Source organism: Hermetia illucens, chromosome 1 (genome assembly GCF_905115235.1).
Source record: "Hermetia illucens chromosome 1, iHerIll2.2.curated.20191125, whole genome shotgun sequence".
Classification (NCBI taxonomy): Eukaryota; Metazoa; Arthropoda; class Insecta; order Diptera; family Stratiomyidae; genus Hermetia; species Hermetia illucens.
Window position 1 is genome coordinate 215,381,383 of NC_051849.1, and position 21,164 is coordinate 215,402,546.

Below are 21,164 nucleotides of genomic sequence, written 5' to 3' on the forward strand. Positions count from 1 at the left end.
GTACACGACCATGAGAGAATTCGGTATCCCGACGAAATTTATAAGACTGACTAGGCTGACCCTGACCAATGTGCGAGGCTAGATAAAAACAGCAGGATCACTCTCAAGACCATTCGACATCAACAAGGAGATGCGCTATCATGCATCCTCTTTAACCTGGCCCTCGAGAAAGTGATCCGTGATGCTGAGGTAAATGCAAGAGGTACGATCCTCTTCAAGTCCACCCAACTACTGGCCTATGCTGACGATATCGACATCATGGGAAGAACCACCCGAGACGTACAAACTGCCTTCATCCAGATCGAGAAGGCGGAGTTTGGCGCGAGATCTTGGGCTGCACATCAATGAAGGCAAAACAAAATATATGGTGGCAACGTCCGAAGACGAATCAACCAACATCAAACCGCACTCGTCAAAGATAGGAGACTATAACTTAGAGACCGTTGATAATTTCTCCTATCTAGGGTCGAAAATCACAACCGACAACAGCTGCGACAATAGAATCCGCGCAGGGTTGTTGGCAGCCAACAGAGCCTATTTCAGCTTACAAAAACTGTTTCGCTCGAAACGTCCCACCATAGGGTCAACGCTTTTACTGTACAAGACAATGATCTTGCCAGTCCTCATGTATTCCTCGGAGACTTGGGTTCTTAGCAAGAAAAATTGCGAACTCTTGGCCGCGTTCGAGAGAAGAATCCTCCGAAGAATTTTTGGCCCCCTACATGAGGATGGACGATTCCGTAGCCTACACAATGACGAAATCTATGAGCGATACCATGACCGTCCGGTTGTGGATAAAATCCGGCTCAATAGGTTACGGTGGGCGGGTCACTTAATCCGTATGGATGAGGATGATCCCACCCGGAAAGTTTATAAGGACAATATCTATGGTAGAAAAAGAAGACGAGGCAGACCCTGCCTAAGATGGAGCGATGGCGTAGGTCAGGCCGCCAGACAGTTTTTAGGGATATCGAATTGGTGGACCTCGGCGCAAAACCGAGATGTCTGGAGTTCCTTATTAAGGCAGGCCTAGACCGGATACCGGTTGTTGCGCCGTTGATGATGATGATCTGCGAAGCCACCTTCGAGACCTACAGCACCTACCACATTAAATCGAAGATCGTCCTCCACATGTCTTCAAACTCGTTGCAGTTGTCAAACTGCCATACACAGGACCACATAAGGTGATTCGAAGGCTAGACGATAGTCGCTATATCATCGTCATCGACGGCAGACCAGCACCGTGCAAACAAGCTTGCTAGTGGCAGGTTATGTCCTTGTCGACACCCTTTCACAACAACAAGAGGGCAGCGTTAGGCCACCGTATGGGGTCCACTTCGATCTACAAAAGCCGAATGTGAGAAATATCCAACCAGATTATACTGTTCTTGGGTTGCCTTCAGTTCAGGCAGCTTGCATAGGGCGAGTGGCTGTGGCACCCCTGACAAACCGCACACACTCCACAGTTGTGTAGCGAACTTCACGACGCGCACGCAAGCAAATGTCATGGCCGCGTGCCGTCTTCTAGCTCGAACATTTCTCCTTTTTGTTTCATCGGTCGTCCTGAGCGGACCGCCCGCTTACATTCTTGTAGCCCGAATTGGGCAATGTTCAAAAATCACACACACACAGATATTTACAATAAATGGTCCTTTCTAGAAAACGTTTACTTTGTTTTCTCTTGCGGTTAACAAGTTCATAAGGTAAACGCATAGGCTCCCTTGTTTGGCTATTGGCGAAACTATTAACATTTCGGACGAAGAACTTTTATTGGGATTTAGACCAATTTTAAGCGACGCCATTCACGAAACACCGAATGTTAAGAAAATCATTTCAAATATCACTTTATTTCATTTATACATGGAAATGCTGCTTCTAGCAATTAACTTAGATATGAATAATATTCCGGTTCCCACCATTTCAAGATTTTGCACTGTTTAATTGGATCGTACGTAGCTATCCCCACTTTTTTGCCATTATATTCCGAGAAACTCATTTCAAGTTTGAACTCCCGCAGGCTTTGTGAAAGAGGCTGGATAATTTTAGTCAGGTGCAGATTGGGGGCCATGAAATCAGGAGGTGGATAGAAGCGATCCGTGGTGACAACCAGAATTCGATTGCCTTCTTCCGGGTTGGTATGAATGTTGCTGGTGGGAGCCTGTTGGGATACATCGATGTCTTCCCAATTATCGACTTCCTCTTCTTCAAAGAAATCTCTCTGGGAGAGTCTTCCGTTACTCCTCGAAAACTTGTAGCAAAGTGACCAATAGTCTTTGACCCGTCGATACCAGACTGCAACACATTTAAATTTCAGTAAACTTGTTGGATCTGAGGGGGTGCGTAGTCTTTCCACGAAAGGAGGATACAAGTAGAAGAGTGCGCGAATCACACAGGAGCGGAGTTCTCTTAAATGACCCAGAGATTCTGGTTGCAGGCACACCGGTAGCTCCACTTTACGATTATAACATTTTCTATACAAATGGAACCAAAACTTTGCCGTGGAGACGACATATCGCGTTTTCTGGCAAATCAAAGCGAATCGGCCCACATCCTCCGGGGGAATATGCTCCGAAATTAGAAACCAAATATCAAGTTGGAGATCATTGTATTGATGGTCAGCTTGTTGGGTGCTGGATTCTTTGTGGTCAGGAGGAACTCCCCGTGCGGGAAGCGCCTCCTCAGTATCCGCATCAGACGTAGTTTCTTCAACAAGGACTGACTCGGTTAAGCCTTTTACACCAAGTTTGCCCTTTGGCAGCCTTTTGCAGGTACGTGGAGAGTCAGCAAAATCCAGAACGGTGAGGTCTGCAAAGGATCAAGAAGATATAAAGGGAAATCAAGATGAATTGGGCAAGGGATCTTACTATTGTACAGCTTCCAGTCTTTTGAGCTCTTGTTTGACATTGTCAGGCGAGGGAATTGTGGTTTTGTAGTTCATTATTGGTTCGGGTGGAATATTATACACTGAGTGATGTATAAAAGTAGTGAATTTGCTATCGTTTTAAAGTTAAATTCGCCATGGCTAGCGGACAAACACGCAGTCGACAGCTGTTGGATTGTTCGAAGCTGTCACTGTGACAACTCATATGAATGCTTTGAAATGCAGAACAAGTTCAAATTGGCTTTATATTGTGAAAGTCTCTTAGAAATTGATGCATTCGATTCTTTTTTAATTGTGAGGCGTTTTCGAATCAATTCTATCTTTTGCAACCTCGTAATTGAATTTGCGGATTGCACTATGGGAATCCGCCTACAATCCACCAAAACTCACAACCAGATGTCCTCTCGCTACGATTGTCCATTGGATGTGTCAAGATTCGGCGCCGAACGTGAAAAGCGAAAAGTCTGAGAGATTGACATGTAGAACTGACACAATATGGCGACCGGGCTAGGATTTTCCTGAATGTGAAAAATCTCGGGGAAAAACGCGGACAGACCTGTTTTTGCACCGTAACGTGACTTGAAATTGGCAGTGAAGTGATCGAAGATCAAGTCGGATTGGGTGTGGAGTCTTGAGCGCGGCGCATTCGTTGATTTGCAAATCTGCGGGCGGTATCTGGGAGGTCGTCGTCGTCTTCTCTACATTACGAATTGTTGGATTAAAAAATTGCCGTGTAAGACCCAACTAGCTGGTAATATCCAGCAAGAGTAATGCGAGTTGTGGCCCATATATTGGCAGTGATAATTGGTGGCTAGTTTGCGGATTACTCATGGAATACACATGAAACATATAGGCAGGTCGCGTATGTAATCTGGAACCGAAGTTGGAGGGAGCGCTCTAAGTCCGGAAAAGTTAGTGAACGCGCGATAAGATGTCAATTCGCGGAAAGCTGGATAATTAGTGAGTTTGCGACGGGTGCTATGCGTCTCCTGTTTGCCCCCTGAGTGATTTGTCTGACTGAAAAGCGAGCGATCGTGGGACGTCGTGCGCGGAATCGTCGTCTGAAAAGTGAAAGGGATCGGGCGGTTCCAGAATTCTTGCGGATCGTTCGCCTCCCCCCGCGGTTGTTTTGGTCGCAGCGCTCGGCCGCGGTGCGCGAATTGTGTGTAGTTTATTTTTGGCTGGAGTGATTGCAGCTCAAAATGTGGAATATGATGTGTGACGTGATGCCTACGATCTCTGAGGATAGCATTTCACAGAGGTCCTCGCAGTTCAGCGGCGAGGACGCGAATTTCGAGCAACTGATGGTCTCGATGCTGGACGAGCGAGACAAGCTGATGGACAGCCTGCGTGAGGCCCAGGAGCGGCTGGGCGAGGCGGATGTTAAGCTGCAGGAAGCCGAGAAGGAGCGCGACAGCCTCCAGCGCCAGATCAACGCGAATCTGCCACAGGTAAGATCGGAGCGAGTGTCCTTGCTTGTTGAGCAACCGCGTGAAGGCGCCCCCGCCCTCGCACGTCGTCTGTCAAATCGCCCCCAGTGCACCTGTCACATGTAGAAGATGATGCGACCGCGCAATTGCCGCCTCTGCCGGTTTCAAGCACGGCCTTGGCCCTCGCCTATCGTGCCATCGTTCTCGTCTCGATGCTCGCTACTAGCAAGCACCAGACCAGAGCCAAGAGCCGACCCGGCCTCCAAACGGACCATACACGCGACGATTCCGCCGACTGTGCCGTGCGGTCGCTAGTTCGCCCGCCATCGCCGCCCCATGTCTTCGGTACAATAATCGATTTCAGGGTGTGTTGCGTTTGCTTCCCCAATTGGCACTTATCGTATGTCACTCACTCACTAGCTCGCCGTCGTCCGTGGCACGGATGCACGTGAACGTGAGTGCGCCCCGTGAATGGCACAATGGGCCTGGGTACTGTGTAAGGTCGTCGGGAAGGGGCTGGGCGGCGAGGTTGGGTGGCAAGCGACGGAGGCGCGTTTCCTAAAATAAAATCAATCAAGATTTCATTGACCTCTGGTTTTTGTTATTTTTCTGCGTGAAGAAATGTGTGAATGGGAAATGTTTGCTGACAGAGACGCGGCAGTGTCGTGTGTGATTGGCAGCGGATTAAGCTGGGAATTGGCTCTGCAATTTTAAAAATAGCAAATTTCTCAAATGGCCGAGTTGGATGAGGTGTAATCGGGAAGTATTTGTTCGGTACGCGTGCGAATTTCAGGAAAGGAATTTAGGGCTGGGAGTTTTCCTGGTTGTGGGAGAATGTTCTAAGGATTGTGAGGGTTTGTTCGCTTATTCGAGGAGAAATATCGGTCATGATTTCGTACTTTTCAAATCAAAAACGTTGTATTTATTTCTGGACATTTTTGGATAACATTCCAAAGAAAACCTCCAGTGTCGCTCCCCTGTGGGACTATTTCAGCAACTCATTGAGAGCCAAATCGCCAGCAGACCCAATCTGAAACTCGGTGGTCGCCACTACTGTCAACGATAACAGGTTGAGCTTGGAAGGGTCTTACCTTTGCCCCTTTCCCCCCCGCTGCCCGACTGATATAGTCAGAATAGGCCCGTTCGCCTCCTTCCTTACTTCCCTAGAAGAAGTCGAACTTGAAATCTCTAACTTTGTCCTGTGGAAGTGTGCGCCTACCATCAGTGAACGTCTCGCCATTCTCTTCAACAACTGCTTGAACAACGGACACTTCCCGGTATCATGGAAATCAGCCCTCCTTATACCTATCCTTAAGAAGGGGTACTCGGGCGATCTGAAAGATATGAGGCCTATCTCTCTTCTTTCCAATATCGGAAAAATCTTCGAACGTATCCTACTAAGTCACCTCAATAGACACTGCTCCACCATCATTCTAATTAATCAATTCGACTTCGAAAACCTCAGATCCACCCAGCAAGCAATCCTATATATGGCATTGCACTGTAGCCTGCGACTTAGACCTCGAAAAGGCATTTGATTCAGTTTGTATAGAGTAGGCTTGCTCTACAAACTAATTCAGTCCAATTGTCCCCTCCCCTAATTCAGTATCCTCGGAAACCTCATCTCCAATAGAACTTGCCACGTACGCTTCGATGAACTTCGCTACATCGACTTCCCGGTAAACTCAGGAGTCCCTCAGGGATCTATTCTAGACCCCAAATTTTTTAACATCCTCCTCCACGATATCCCATCTCTCAGGTAAACTTATCCTCGACGCCAACGACAACTCAGGCAGCTCCCCATCCGCCCTTTTTCCCCAACGACAATTGTCCTCCCGCATCAGGAGGGATCCTCTTCGCTGAAGACACCATCCTATATGCGAGCGGTCTCAGGCCCTCACTAGTCTCTCTCTCAAACCCCTAACCAATAGGGTCATCGCTTATTTCAACCGGTGGGCCCTCACCGTTAATTCCTTTATGTCGGAGGTAATTTGTTTAAGAAACCCCAGCGGGAAGTGTCACTGGCGCAAAGTGCCAGAAAGTAAAAACCTGCTCAAGCCGAAACCAAACATTAAATTCCTGGGAATCTCTCTCAACAACAAACTTAAATCCAAACCTCACGTCAGATCTGCTATTGCCAATGCTTCTCAGGCCTCAGTTGCATTGAAAAACCTCCTCTCATCCCGGGCCCTGTTCCCTGCCACCAAAACCCTTTTAGACGAAACTCTCCAATCATGACCTATGGTTTCCCAGCATGGGCTACCATCGCTTCGAAAGGACGATACTCAGGAAATAGACGGCCAAATACAGAAGACCAAACCTAAAATTTCACAAAAATTCTCTCCTGTACGACCTCTCCGGGGTTTACCCCATAATTCCACACATGATCAAGTTGTCGCGCGTGAGACTGAAAAAGTGGTTGTCCTACCCTAACCCGCTGATAAAAAATCTCGTTAAGCGCAATGCATTGTTACGCGAGCAGAGGTACTATGTGTCAGGGATGGCTCTCTCGGACAGTAATTCTCCTCTCCCCTACCCCCTTTACTCCAAATCCGTTGATCAATCCCGTCCACCGGTGCCTAAAAACTCCGATTTTCTTGTTTTACAGTACGGAGTACTATTTTGTGTTGTTTTGTGTTATGTTTGTTTAGTTGTAGGTTTGGTAGGTATCAGTGGCCGCCCCAGGGAGCTCAATTAGCGCTGTGGTGCGTCGTTTTGATGCCACAAACTCCTAAGGCCGTGGTTGCTATTATGAGAGCAGAGAGGCAGAGTCTTGCCGGCTTGGATCTTCAAAGCCAGCCCGTAGCATTCACGAAGGAAAGCAGCTTTGCCACCCTGCCGCCAGAAATCTCTCTGAGGTCCCCAAAGAACGTTTTGCCCAGTGTCCGTAGCCTGACTCTAGCTAGAGCTGGGCAATCGCAGAGAAATTGCATTAGGGTTTCCCTTCCTTCTCCGCAGCTTCGGGAATGCGAATTGTAGGGAATGCCGAACTTGGCGGCATAGTCCCCTATGGACCAGTGCCCCGTGCAGACCGCCGTAATCTTGAATCCATTTGCACGCGTCTGGCACAGGAGCTCTCGTGATCGGGCTATATTATAAGCGGGCCAAATTCTCCTTGACTTGGTACAGCTCGTAAGTCTTCGCCATCTAAGGCCCACGGCTGTCAGGTAGTACGAGTAGACTCCTCCCCTGTAAGCCGCCAACGAAACACCAACTATATTCACCGAAGGACTGCCAAGAGCAGAGCCTCGCCTGGCCAATCCTCCCTATGTTCTTATGCACTGTCCCACCAGCTTGGAAGATGTCGTCGCTGAGTACAAGGCCTTGATGGTCGCTTGGCTCTCGTCCAGAATGGCTACGTTACACTTGGGGCTCGAATTTTGCTCCAGCCATCGACAGATTTCCAAAGTCGCCAGCACTTCCGCTTGGGATACACAGGCGAAACCTGGCAGACCATAAGACTTGGATACACTGTGTGTATTCGAAAAAAAACCCGCACCGACTCCACAGGCCATCTTTGATCCATTGGTAAAGAATAATGAGTCAGGGAATCATGCCTTCTCAATCTTGTGCAAGTAACACGGAAAAACTCAATCCCAGCTTAGTTGGATAAGGCTATAATCAATCTCATCATGATTTCGGGTTTCAATGGACCTAAATCGCTGTTGACTCGTCTTCGCAAGCAAATGTCAACTCAATCATCGTATCCCATCATTTTTTCACGACACGGCAATCAACTCCCTTGCGTTCTCCGCTTTTGGATGATTTTGCGTACCTTGGCAAGGAATGTAAAAGGTATCTCTTTGGCGATCAACATTATAACCGGGTCTGATCAGGGCGGTTGGCAAGGTGCTTACGATCCGCTTCCTTGCCAAGGACATCAGCCCAAACCTCCGCGCAATAGTCTAGAATGAAGTACCTTGCACTCATAAGAAGACGTTTCCTATTAGAAGAAGAAACCCCAACATTTGCCGGTAGCCGAATTAAGGCCGAAATTTCGCCTAGGGTCTTGCCCACTGTTGCTTTGATTCACTATAAAAAGTTTATCTTCAAGTCGAATGTCGACCCAAGGAATTAAGTCTTCGGTTTTGACTCTATGATTAACTCGTCAATCGAGACGAGGCGCAGGGTCGGGATTGGTTCTTTGTAGCGCAAGGTTGAAACCATGAACAGCCTTCCGTCCGCTTTCCAAGTCTGCTTTGGGCCTGTTCAGGTATAGCAAAAAGTGTCCCACCATCATCTGCATAATGGACCAGGCGCGACTTTAGCTAAGCATTGATTGCACCAAGCTGTATGTAGTCCCGGCCCATGGCGAAACATCAGTTTATATACTTACGCCATGATACCGTCGGGTCCTGACGTCTTCTTATTTTTCATTGAAAGGACTGCTTCTTCCAACTTTTGTCATCAGCGAGACCAGAGTCCGTAGCACAGCCAAGGCTGGGTTCCCTCCGGAGCGTAGAAGCCCTGCAGACTGTCTTCATAACTAAATTAACGATAACGCCAACTGCAACATCAACATGCTTCGAAGTGTCTTACAATATGGTTTTGGCTTTTCCAAGAGCTTCGACGAATCGTCCGATGTTCACTTTCGCGGCATTCCACATGCATGGAGAACGCCGAGAAATGGCTTCAACCATTTCGAACGCGATGTATTGTGGTTACTCGCCGGAAAGTCTTCCAGAACTCGCTCCCCGTCAACCAACTACACCATTGATTCCGACGCAAATGTTCCGCCGAAGGAATTTCGGCATGGATCTTATGTTTAAATCATTGAGCTCCGTTCTCGCCGTTATTATCAAACATTACCCTGGCATTGAAGTCACCTCCAACCCAGCTCCTCGTTAGGGATCCTGTTACGGTATAAAGACATCCTATTCTGCTCAAAGTGACAAATTCAATGGAATGATGGAATTTTTTTTTTATCAAAAAAATAGTTATATGATTGCCCATATCTCTTAAATGGGGCCTAGCACCTAAGCGTTATCATTATGTAACTTCGCCAAAAAAAAATGTTGGGGACAAATTGATCGGCTCAAACCGCTTCGGCAGCATGAGGACCACAAAAAGCCATTAAAGCTCCAAGGAAAAGCTTAAGACGTTCTGCGCCAACAGGCATATATTTTCATTAATCAATGTGGCAGACTCAAATTACCTATTAATCTGGGAAAATCCTGTACCATCGCCTTCTCGAGGGCCCGCAAAGATGTATTTAGACTAAACAAATTCATTTCTATCTTGGGGAGTGCAAACTTGGATTCACTAGCGGTAAAGGATCGCGTTAACTCCATTACCAACGTAGTCAAAAAAGCTGAAAAGTTGGGATCTCCCTGAGTGAGTCCCTCAAAATATAGAGGTATAGTGAGACCCGTTCTGGTCTATGTCTCCGCAACAATCGTTATGCCCAAGTGCTTCGAGATGAAGATAGAATACCTCCGACCGCTTCTATGAGGTGATGCCTTGGCCCCACCATATCCACGCCGTTGTTCTAGCTAACGAGCCCCCGCCCTCCTCCAAAATAACACTGCTGGCGGAAAGAGAAATTGTACATCCCAAAGTCTTCAAGCCTTCCCTGTAGTCTCTCATCAGAGGCAATAATGTCGAATCTAACGAATTCCATACAATCATAGATAGGACGGTTGTTGATAGCAACCCCCACCATTTTAAATTCAAATGGGGAGGAACTTGTCGTCGGAATGATTCCGGGAGCGACAGGGATTTGGTGATACGCCTTGGCTAGATCCAAGGTCGCAAAAACACGACAGTTCGTAAACGAGTGCGCAAAATCATGAATGAGTGGGACGGGATATCGGTCTGGAACTGTCTAAGCATTCGGATGCCTATAGTCTCCGCATGGCCGCCATTCTCTGTTTGGCTTAGGGGTCAAATGAAGTGGAGAGGACCAACAGCAATTGGAAGGTTTGCAGATACCCTGTTTCATTAAGTCATCAAACTCTTTCTTCGCAACAGCGAGCTTCTGGGGTGACAGTGGACGCACCTTTGAGAAGATTGAAGAGCAGCCGATAGTGTTGTTGTGGTGCTGCACATTGTCCTTAACCGGCTGGGAGAAACTACTTTTCGTAGTAACATTGCGGTCGGCCACATTCTCGAAAATAATTGAAAGAGTGTCTTTGTGACAATATATCATTCTTGACATTTGTCACCCTAGTCTCCTACCAGGCCGTCAGCTGTTACCACCGTCATTCAATGCGTCAGTCGCCGCAATGACACTCAGGGTCACCAAATCAACCTTCTTATAGGCGTTCTTCATATTCAGCGCCATACCCAGTACCTGCTGACCCTTGCTTTTAGCGATTGAAATGCGCAATAAGACATCGTTAATGCAGTTGGATGTGAATTTACCTGCAGAATAAGCATAACAGTTTTCAGATAGGACTTTGTATTCATCAATCATCAACGGCGCAACAACCGGTATCCGGTCTAGGCCTGCCTTAATAAGGAACTCCAGACATCCCAGTTTTGCGCCGAGGTCCACCAATTCGATATCCTTAAAAGCTGTCTGGCGTCCTGGCCTACACCATCGCTCCATCTTAGGCAGGGTCTGCCTCGTCTTCTTTTTCTACCATAGATATTGCCCTTATAGACTTTCCGGGTGGGATCATCCCCATCCATACAGATTAAGTGACCCGCCCACCGTAACCTATTGAGCCGGATTTTATCCACAACCGGATGGTCATGGTATCGCTCATTGACAACAACCGTGCGCGGATTTCATCATCGTAGCTGTTATCGGTTGTGATTTTCGACCCTGGATAGAAGAAATTGTCAACGGTCTCAAAGTTGTATTCTCCTATCTTTATTCTTCCCGTTTGACCAGTGCGATTTGATGTTGTTGGTTGGTTGGTTTTCGATGCTGACGTTGCCACTATATATATATAGAGAGAAAATCTGATCTGTTGCTGATTTGCCTGGAGTGAAGCCTCTTTGGTATGGGCCAATGATGTTGTGGGCGTATGGGGCTATCCGGCCTAGCAAAATAGCGGAGAATATCTTACAGGTGGTACTCAGCAACGTGATACCTCTATAATTGCTGCACTGTGTGATATCTCCCTTTTTATGTATGAGACAGATAATGCCTCTTTGCCAATCGTCAGGCATTGATTCGCTGTCCCATACCTTGAGCACAAGTTGATGAACCACTTGGTGTAACTGGTCGCCTCCATATTTAAACAATTCGGCTGTAATTCCATCGGCTCCTGGCGACTTATGATTTTTTAGCCGATGAATTGCACGGACTGTTTCTCCTAAACTTGGTGGTGGCAGTATTTGTCCGTCGTCTTCAGTTGATGGGACCTCCAACTCGCCGATGTTCTGGTTGTTCAGTAGCTCATCAAAGTACTCAACCCATCGCTCCAATATACCCATTCTGTCGGAAATCAGATTTCCCTCTTTGACTGGGCAGGATGAGCCACATTCATCAAGGCTGAGAGGTGGCGGCGTTCGATCAACACGTGCTCAATTTGGTTGAAAGTGCTCCCGTCTGGAGAGGCCTATGCATGTTTGTAGACCGCAGGTACTTCCAACAACCATTTCGTGTGGCCGTGCTAATTGAATAATCCGCAGTCTGTTATCATTTGTATTTTCGTGTAAGCTATGGGAGCCAACGTATCGCCTGAATACGGTTTCCTTCCCTATTTGGTTGTTAAAATCCCCAAGTATGATTTTGATATCATATTTGGGACAGGCTTCAAGGGTTCGTTTTACTGCCTCGTAGAAGGTATCCTTTTCCGACTCTGCAGTCGCCTCTGTAGGGGCGTGAACGTTAATGAGGCTTATATTTCTAAACTTGCCTCGCAAGCGCAGAGTGCATAGCGGTTTGCTTATGTTTTCAAAGCCGATAATTCATTGTTTGGCTGACTAAGAAACATACTCCGAGCACATGGTTTACTGGATGGCCACAATAATATCCGTCCAGTCCGACGCTCTTGTTGTGGCTTCGTAACAAGTTGTTTTCCGTGTAGGGTTGTCAGCCCTACCCAACCTCCAACCTGGAGGACCAGTTAGTACAATTTGTCCCGTTTTTAGACGCGGTAGATTCGCCTTCATCCTTCTCCGTCTGCAGCTTTTCGTTAAGAAAGAGCTCCCAGCGGTGACCACGTAGAGGTGGAGATAGGGTCTGGTAGTAGAGCTGTAGGTGTTAGTTCAGCAGGCATTTCCCAGGTTTTATGCTCCATTGTGGGTACCAATCCACGTTTCGCCCTGGGACCTATACTACCCTTTGACCACCTTTGCTCTTTGCTGCAATCGTAATGTCAAATGTTGTAGTTCTTCTGGTGAAGCTGCTTGATCGTGAGCCATGTCAACCGAGGAGATATACTCGGGTTTCGCTCCAACTTGTTCCAGTTTGGCCAGGGTTAGTTGTCTGGATCTCAAAATCGGACATAGAAAAGCGTACAGGCGCCTCCTGGTAAAGATACATGCTCTTGGTCTGCCTCGATCAGTGTCCCTTATGCTGTGGAATAAATAGTAACATTTACTTTGGAACCCTTTGACGGTTCGCCCTCCTCGAATCTAGGGCTCCTGTATTAATGGATCATCGATGTTTTCTCCTGGGCGGAAGACCAGTGGATTAGTTGACTACTATTTGGTGCAGTCTCGTGCAGTTCCAAAGCACCAATAGACTCTTGGTTGTACCAGCGAACGATTGCCTCATGATTCTCCCTCGGTAACTAGTTATTCTAACAATTCCCAAATATTTCGAACGTAGTGACAGCATTGATTCTAAAATGATTGAAATTGGCTCACATGACTAATTTCAGAAAACATAATTACTCCACTTGAATTTTATCAATGCCGATTCATAGTATCACCTTCAATTCGCGCCTGTCATATTTATCAATAAACATTATCGCATACATTCGAGCATTTTATCAGAAACTTGTTTACAAATGTGGAAAAAAAGAACGTACTGAGCGTGTTTCAATACATAGAACTAAATAAACAAATCTTTTGCGTATAATCGAGTCTGGCATTCAAACGTACGAATATGGATCTGGGATCTGATCTGATTCAGAGACCTTAGAACCGTCGATTACGGCAAAACGTGTATGACTTTAAAAATGTTATAAAACGCTCAGAATTTGGATAATGATATGCAGATCTTTCGCTCATTTCCATTTGGAATTAAAGATACTTTGGCATTCATCAGGAGGAGTAATCCGAGATCCACGCCGATTTCACATTGATCACGTTTTTATTGAAATGCAGACAACCTTAACGAGTCGTCCCACAGCTTCTTCAGTTGTTTTTTCTGAATCAATTAATGTTCATTCAATAATTTTGATTTTCACTTTTATCTAACTGCTATCACCTGCCCACGCCGAACTCTAGTAATGACTCCCTAAACTCCCCGCTGAAATCTTTATTACTTTAGATGCAGTAACGGGACAAGCGCTGTTGTTCCATTTTGAGCCGCATATTTAATGCATTTGCCTTCAGGTTTTATGCTTCATTAAGTTTCCCTATGGCCCTCTACATTTGGTACGGTTGGCAGTATCTTTTCCCGTCATTAATAAACAATGCGTAAAACATTGGCATAATGAATGCATTACTTGGAATTGTATGGACTGCAGTACACATTGTGGGTCAACGGAATGCACGCATCTTTTTAACTGCCCACACACATCACCGTGTAAGGCGTCGTATTGGATGTCAAAAGAAGAAAATGGGAAAGGTCTAACGTTCGGATTTCAAATTGATAAAAACAAAGTTGTAGCTTTGGTTACAAGGGAAATTCCAATGATACCGGTGAGAATATGTGCATAGGTGCAGAGGAAATGGGCATCGATCTACGACCAAGCCCCTGATCGTGATTATTGCCCCAACGGACGATCTTTCTCAGGTGTGAAATCATAACCATATACGCATCTGATCCGAACCTGAAATCGCTAGAAAACCGCAGATTACAGTCATTAATTTCGCGTATTCATTTCAATATCTGCTGGAAACGTTTACGATGTCTCTCAATGTTGTTTACTACCAAAAGGTCGTATCGATAATATTCGCATATGCTAAGTGCAGTTTCTCTGCACACACAATCGCGTAATGTACATTTTCCCAATTACCCTAAGGCAAATATCAGCTAAAGGTGGAAAGTACATGTAATTGCAGACATACTTTCGTGCATATACGACTCGTGGAAACAAAATGAAGGCGCTTTGACCGGCTCGTTGCTCGTTGAAATTAAGAGAGACATTAAGGCATGTGGCCCATTTCTAATATATGAAACCGGCTAGCAAAGATTTTCATTCATTTACATGCCCGCCATTCACTGCATAGTACTACAGGCTACAGGCTAGCGAGCCGCCGCTAAGCGCTAAGCACTGTCGCGGGGGAATGTATCTTTCAATGCAAGCACAGTGGCGAAGGTAAATATTTGTAAATGTAGAAGCATTTGAACACACTTGAAGCTATGAAAGTTTGAAGTGCCTGAGCCCAGTATGGTTGCAGATATCGTGAGTATTTGATCCTCTACCATTTCACATGAGAAATTATTCAAAAACAACGATAGCTCCCTACTGACGAACCCTGCCCAAATATAAACCAATCCACATCACATCAAACATTTTTGAAAAGAGACCTCGAACCTGCAGGCATTGTCCGTAGATATCCCTAGCTTCCCTAGACCAGTGAGAATTTCCACTATGATGCGGAGGTTCTTCTTGGTAAGGGTTAAACAGTTCTTTGTGTGCTTGGGTTCATATCCCCCAATAAGCACCTTGGACTGTTCCATTCCTAATAGGCTCGCCCAATATAGTTAACTCAGTCGTTCCTCTTTATTTTTTAAATTCACAGTCATGAACCCAAACGAACGAATCAAAGGCCCATGAGATCTTTCGTCTCTATTGTTGCGGCTTACGGAAGAAACACTGTCACCATGTGTGCTCCTCGCATATCTTCCCCAGTACATGTCTACAGTTCTACTCCTCCCCAGCCTGGTAATATAGGAACTATAGTCCTAAGCCACTATTTGTGAGACACACAACCGCTGACACTTTCCCTGCTGACACACTACCTACCCCTGAAATTTCGATGTTGGCCTTTTTCTTTTTTAACCGAAGGTTTTGTACTAGATCTTCGGTTATATAGCTGCTCTGACTGCCTTGATCGATCAAACACCGAACTGGAACGGCATATCCTTCTCTTGCCTCTAGCTTAACGACAGCTGTTGGAAGAACGGTTCCGGACCATGACAATGCTGTCGAATTTTTTGCATGATGAACAGCAGAAGACGGATTATCCCCTTTGCACGGATGCATGGCAGTAAGATGTTGCCCTTTGCATATTTCGCATTGGAGATTCTTGCGTTTATTGCACGCTTCCCAACTGATATATTTGTGGGAGAGACAGTAAATGCAAGCATGATAACGGCGGAGCAGTTTCTCCTTGTCAGCACTTTCAATGAATTGAGGACACTGGGCTGTGAAGTGCTTCCCCATACATAAGAAGCATTTAATCCAGTTTCTCTTTTCACCATCCGACTAGGAGAGCAAGGCTATCTCCTTCTGGGTTTTTCTCTTATTCCCAAGATCCTCCGCCTTGGATATCCCACTTAGACCATCCCAACGGGGGGACATGACCACATATCTATTTTCTAGGAATTGGTCGATGTCGTTTATCGTAACGGGCATTTTTGGATCTCGTAACGTTAAGTCGAACTCCCTCCGAGTTGTCATATCCATTTTCCTTGTCAGGACGAACGGAATGAATGGAATACCTTCATTTGCATTGAATCCTGCTTTCCGTAGGTTCTGAACTGCGGAACGCATGGTATCCAATGCTCTTCCCAGCGATCTAGCCTCCCTTTGGTTTATCTGAGGTAAGGCAACTAACGCCTGAATTTCCTTTTCTATTAAGGCCCGACGATTACTGCATCTTCGGTCAAGAAGAACCCATGCTTGTTGGTAATTCTCTCCGTATATCCGTAAATGGTCGATTACACGTTTTGCAACGCCTCTTAACTTGCTCTGAAGCATCATTAAGCGCTCCGCAAAACCGATTTCAGAACCATCGTATACAGAGTTAAAGAGGCTTTTGAATGGTTCGTATTGACTGATATCCTCACTGAATATTGGAATATCTGGGATTGGTGGGGTGGGTCTAAAACGATATCCTGAGTTCCAAGGGGAAAAATGGCTCGAAGGACCAAAATGGTTTGGCCGGGTCTGGCTGGGATCCAAGAAGGATTCTAAGCGGTTTGGCCCAGGAGTCCGCAAATATTCTGGGCGGGGCTGACTGGGGTCTAATAAATAGTCCGGTCGTAGTTGGGTGGGGAAGGGCCTAAGATTAGATGTACGCGGTTCGGCTCTCCACGTTGGATAATTTTGTCTATCCTTATCACAGGCCCCCCATGCCCCTCCGAACGCAACTTCACACCTGCTTGAACTCCTGGGCAGATCCCTAGCTGTCGCTTCACCTTGGAGTCTGTCGTTGACGTCTAGGCACAAGTCTCGTTCTAATAACTCTGTCTCAACTTGTCTTGGGACGGCCCCCCTATTCGAACTTCCTTCACCGGAATCTATATAATTTTGAGTCACTGGCGGGAGTTTAGGAACTTGTTCCCTAACTGGCCCCAAAGTTAACGGGTCGACCTCTGTTTGTCTCTCCTCAGGAATAAGAGAGGGATGAACTCTCTCAACGAACTCCTTTGCTTTCAAATAAACTGATTGCATGAGTCCCAGCTTATTCTCTCGAAAATATATTAAATCTGCCGAGGGATTCAATAATAGAAGCCATTTATGTTCTGCAATGAACTCTAAATAGATCTGCCGGACCTCACTCCACGCGGTTTCAAAGCGTTCCTTAGTTCGCTTCTCCTGCCGCAGTTTGCACAGCGTCTCCCGAACCTCTTCAATTTTCAAAACCCGCTTTTGCTGAGCTTCAATGATCTCCTGGATCTCCATTTTTTGGTTTTATTTCAACTGGTGGTTAATTAATTGATTTAAATATTTCCGTTTTGCACGGACAGTGTGTATGAACAACACGCAGAATACGTGGGAGGCGCAACACTATAAGGACTTTGCCTCGGGTTGAACGCGCCCACGTATCAACAACACAAAAAACAATGCACACCAACGATGACGTTGAAGTACTGTTTTATATTGTGTAGACGAAACACAATCACTATAATTTCCCGCACTTTATATTTCTTTTACACAAGAGAAATTATTTTTATAATATTAATTTTGTGTAAAAACTTACTTTGGATCGTAATCCGGCCCGACGGACCAGCTGTTTCGGCGATATCCTTCCAATGGGGCTAGCTCCAAAGATGCGGCTGCTGGAGAAAATCCGGCGAAATCGCTTAAACAGCCACTCTTCAGTGTCATCCGTCAAGCAGTCCACAAGTATGTGACCTAGTCGAAAGCGTATCTCGGTGACGACAAAGTCTTCAATAGTTTCCTGAGCTTCCTGATTCCTACTCGGGTTGTCTCTCCTCTCGGGTTAAGGTTTGGATTTTTTGAGGGCATTCCCCTCATGCGGGCTAACCTCAGTTGTTTCCCGCTTTCTTGGCTCCGATAACGATGGCTAAGCCTGTCTATCCTGAACGTTCTTAAGGTCCTTTTCTGGCTTCAGGCATTCCTTCAAATGACGCAGGTACTATTTAGCACTTGGGCCACGGAGACCTGTCTTTTTCTTGACGTCTAATATATTGATCTCTGAATATGGCCAGTTACCCCCGACTGCAAACTATCCAATGACCACGGTTCGCATGACACAGTGGATTGGGGGAGATATTTTTCAACTCCCCAGTGTAGATTCGTAGTGTTTTGTTAGTAGTAGGGTCACCTCGTACAGGGTTGACCCCAAGGAGCTATATTCCGCGTCAGTATATCCTGCAGTGCTTGATCCCCTTATACTTCACTAAATTTTTGGATGGATTTCGAAAACACCGAGACCTAACTATTTATAGCACACAAACCAGCGTCGCAAAGAATGCGACTCTCCTCATCTCTGATGGCGCAACAATCCAATGGATCAGGGCTTTAAAGTGTATTAGAGACCGTAAGACCGTAACTGTACACTACAGGATTACAGTACCCTATAGGAGGTGCTCATTCACAGCTGAGTCGATTGGTATCCGACCTCAAATCACGATAAAATTCCACTACCACCAGTGAGGATTAGGCGCCAAATGCAACTTTTTTTTAGCCCCAGTATTAATGCCAACTTTCGCCGGGACACTAGACGAGGGGCGGAGGTATCTCAATGGCCGATAAGGCAGAGGAGAGGAGCTGTTCCTCTGAAGAGGCTTTCAGTAACTGCAGGATGGAGTGAGTCATATTGCTGTTACTGTAGTGAGTCAAATTCTCAAGCGATTCATGGCAATCGATTACATGTCCTAAGAATCACTATCTGAAGAAATTATGGTGCGGTAGCGTTATCAGCCCATAGGTGTCCAGAAACGCGAAAGGAGAATGGTGCTACAAGAGACTTGTTGGGTAAAAAATTTATGTAGTAAATAGAGGAAAAAGAAGTATGATGTTCAAGAGATACTTCGGAGCGTCGGTTTGATAGGTAGGAAATAATTCCTGTATTGCTTGATGAATTATCATCGTTAACGGCCCCACAAACGATGTATGGTCTAGGTAAGGAACTGCATACCGTCTGCGAGACAACTTCACATATCTAGTTGTATAATTGACGAAAAATAAAAGCGAAAGAGATGAAACTAAAGGAGGAATTGAGCATAAAAATAAGATGCGAGGACCTTGCAAAAGCTAGCCACATAATGCTACCTGCATACACTTCTGAGAAATTGCTTATCAGGTTCAAGAGGAGAGTTGTCAGTATATAGTAAAAGCAGAAAAGGATTGGGTCAGTGGTAAACCAAGTGCATCCAGGAGTTTTATGAAGATTTCGAAGAACTGAGTTCTCCAGAATTATTGACTCGCTCAAGCTTCAATGAGCTGACTGGCCGAAGATGAGGGAAGAGCTATCCCAAAAACTTAAAAAGTTGGCAAAATTGACGGGGAAAGGTTCACTCGCAAATACTGAACCTCCATCGGAACGCGCGGTCGACACATAGAAGCCTCTGTGCTAGCCAATCTCGGGAATGTGGGGGAAGGCCTTTGAGCGCTACGATCCCTCACGTGTCTATACCAGTGCGTGGGTACCCATCGGACCTTGAAAATAATCGCACAAACATAGGGATTCGCGTAAGCCTAACGAACCAACCAAAATCTGGAAAATGAAAATAAAAACAAATGACGGCTCGACTGCGCGCATGGAGTTGTAAATCTCCGCACTCGAGTGCCGCGATCGAGGGGGGAAGATCCACGCACACCCAGAGCTCTGACTATCGGGTACATTCTTACAAATAAAAATGAAAAAAAATTTGCTAACATAAGACACTTTCAATGATATGCAATCTGCGGTCCGTAGCTTTCTCGCAGTATCAGGAAACCACTCGAGTGTTCCAATAGATGTAACGGAAACCCCCCGGATTTGTTCAGAAGGCCTACACTGCACGCGTCAATATTGGCGTAGATTCGAGGCCAGGGTTGTTAAAAGATTGGTTTTCGTGTAAATTCTCCGATGGCTGTCCTAATGAACGGCGAGAACTGACATTCACTGAACACTACAGTCACAATGCCAAAGGAAAATTCCTTAATTTTCTTGAAAGTCCGTTCTTTCAATTTTTGAAGATGAAGAATTAGAGGCATTGCTCGACCAAGATCCATCGCAAATGCAAGGAGAACTTGGAAAAACACTTGGAGTCACTCAGCAAGCCATTTCCCACCGCGTAAAAGCAATGGGAATGATCCGAAAGGTCGGAAATTGGGTTCCGTATGAACTGAAGCCAAGAGACGTCGAACGTCGTTTTTTCACGTGCCAACAACTGCTCCAACGGCAAGAAAGGAAGGGTTTTCTGCATCGAATAGTTACTGGCGATGAAAAGTGGATCCATTACGATAATCCCTAGCGTCGGGCAACGTGGGGATACCCCGGCCATACCTCATCATCGACGGCCAAAGCGAATATTCATGGTGAGAAGATCATGCTGTGTATATGGTGGGACCAGCTGGGTGTGGTATGAGCTGCTAAAACCCAACGAAACGGTCACGGGCAAACTCTACTGACGTCAAATGATGCGCTTGAGCCGCGAACTCAAGAAAAAACGGCCGCAATACCAGCAAAGGCATGATAAAGTTATTTTGCAACATGACAATGCTCGTCCACATGTTGCACAGCCGTTAAAACATATCTAGAAACGTTGAAATGGGAAGTCCTACCCCATCCGCCGTACTCTCCAGACATTGCTCCTTCTGATTACTATTTGTTCTGGTCGATGCAGCATGGCCTGGCTGACCAGCACTTCTCCAATTACGACGAACTCAAAAAATGGCTCGATGAGTGGATAGCGGCCAAGCCGGCCAATTTTTGGCGCGATGGTATCTATGAATTGCCTGAAAGATGGAAGAAAGTTGTGGCTAGCGATGGGCAATACTTTGAACAATGAATGTATAACCAATTTTTCACAATAAAGCTTCAAATTTAAAAAAAACGACAGAACTTATTTGTAGGCCCTATAACTTAACAATATCCTTTTTAATCTCCTCACCTGTTACATCTTTTCTTCTCCTTCTCGTCTGCACTCTTATCTAACTTGGTTCTCGACGGACGAAATATGCACTGCGAAGGGAATTTTTGACTTCTAAAGATGTCATCAACCTTACCCATTTCAAAGGTATACGTTCCTCTGTGAACTCAGTGGTTGAAAAACTACATAAGCGATTTTTGATAAGCGTCAAGGTCGCTCTGGCTTGTGGTGATTTAAAACCATTTTGGTCTCACATTCAAAATTCTCGCAACCCCTTTCAATCTGTCCC

The 21,164-nt window shown here is 45.9% G+C and overlaps 2 protein-coding genes across 6 annotated transcripts in view; one reads left to right on the forward strand and one right to left on the reverse strand.

Annotated features, from left to right (window-relative positions):
- Positions 1-1,817: 1,817 nt before the first annotated feature.
- LOC119655155 (transmembrane protein 183) lies at positions 1,818-3,058 on the reverse strand. Its single transcript, XM_038060906.1, has 2 exons — positions 2,865-3,058; positions 1,818-2,805 (listed from the first exon to the last, which is right to left on the reverse strand). Exons 1-2 carry the CDS (start codon positions 2,902-2,904, stop codon positions 1,883-1,885), a joined length of 963 nt encoding a protein of 320 aa, XP_037916834.1. The 5' UTR covers positions 2,905-3,058; the 3' UTR covers positions 1,818-1,882.
- Positions 3,059-3,305: 247 nt separating this feature from the next.
- The window catches only part of LOC119660778 (liprin-alpha-1), an 83,140-nt gene continuing 65,281 nt past the window's right edge, over positions 3,306-21,164 (forward strand). For 2 of the 5 annotated variants that reach the window (XM_038069558.1, XM_038069567.1), the window contains exon 1: positions 3,306-4,332. In XM_038069558.1, the coding sequence (XP_037925486.1) occupies positions 4,084-4,332 (249 nt within the window). In that variant the 5' untranslated portion in view covers positions 3,306-4,083. The remainder of the gene's footprint in view (positions 4,333-21,164) is intronic. The other 3 variants (XM_038069587.1, XM_038069596.1, XM_038069578.1) reach the window with 2 other exon arrangements.

Excerpts from the sequence above, each read along its gene's own strand:
- LOC119655155 (XM_038060906.1), bottom strand. The coding sequence starts at position 2,904 with ATGTCAAACAAGAGCTCAAAAGACTGGAAGCTGTACAATA. Across the intron at positions 2,806-2,864 it reads AGACTGGAAGCTGTACAATA|ACCTCACCGTTCTGGATTTT; the intron begins GTAAGATCCCTT and ends GATCCTTTGCAG.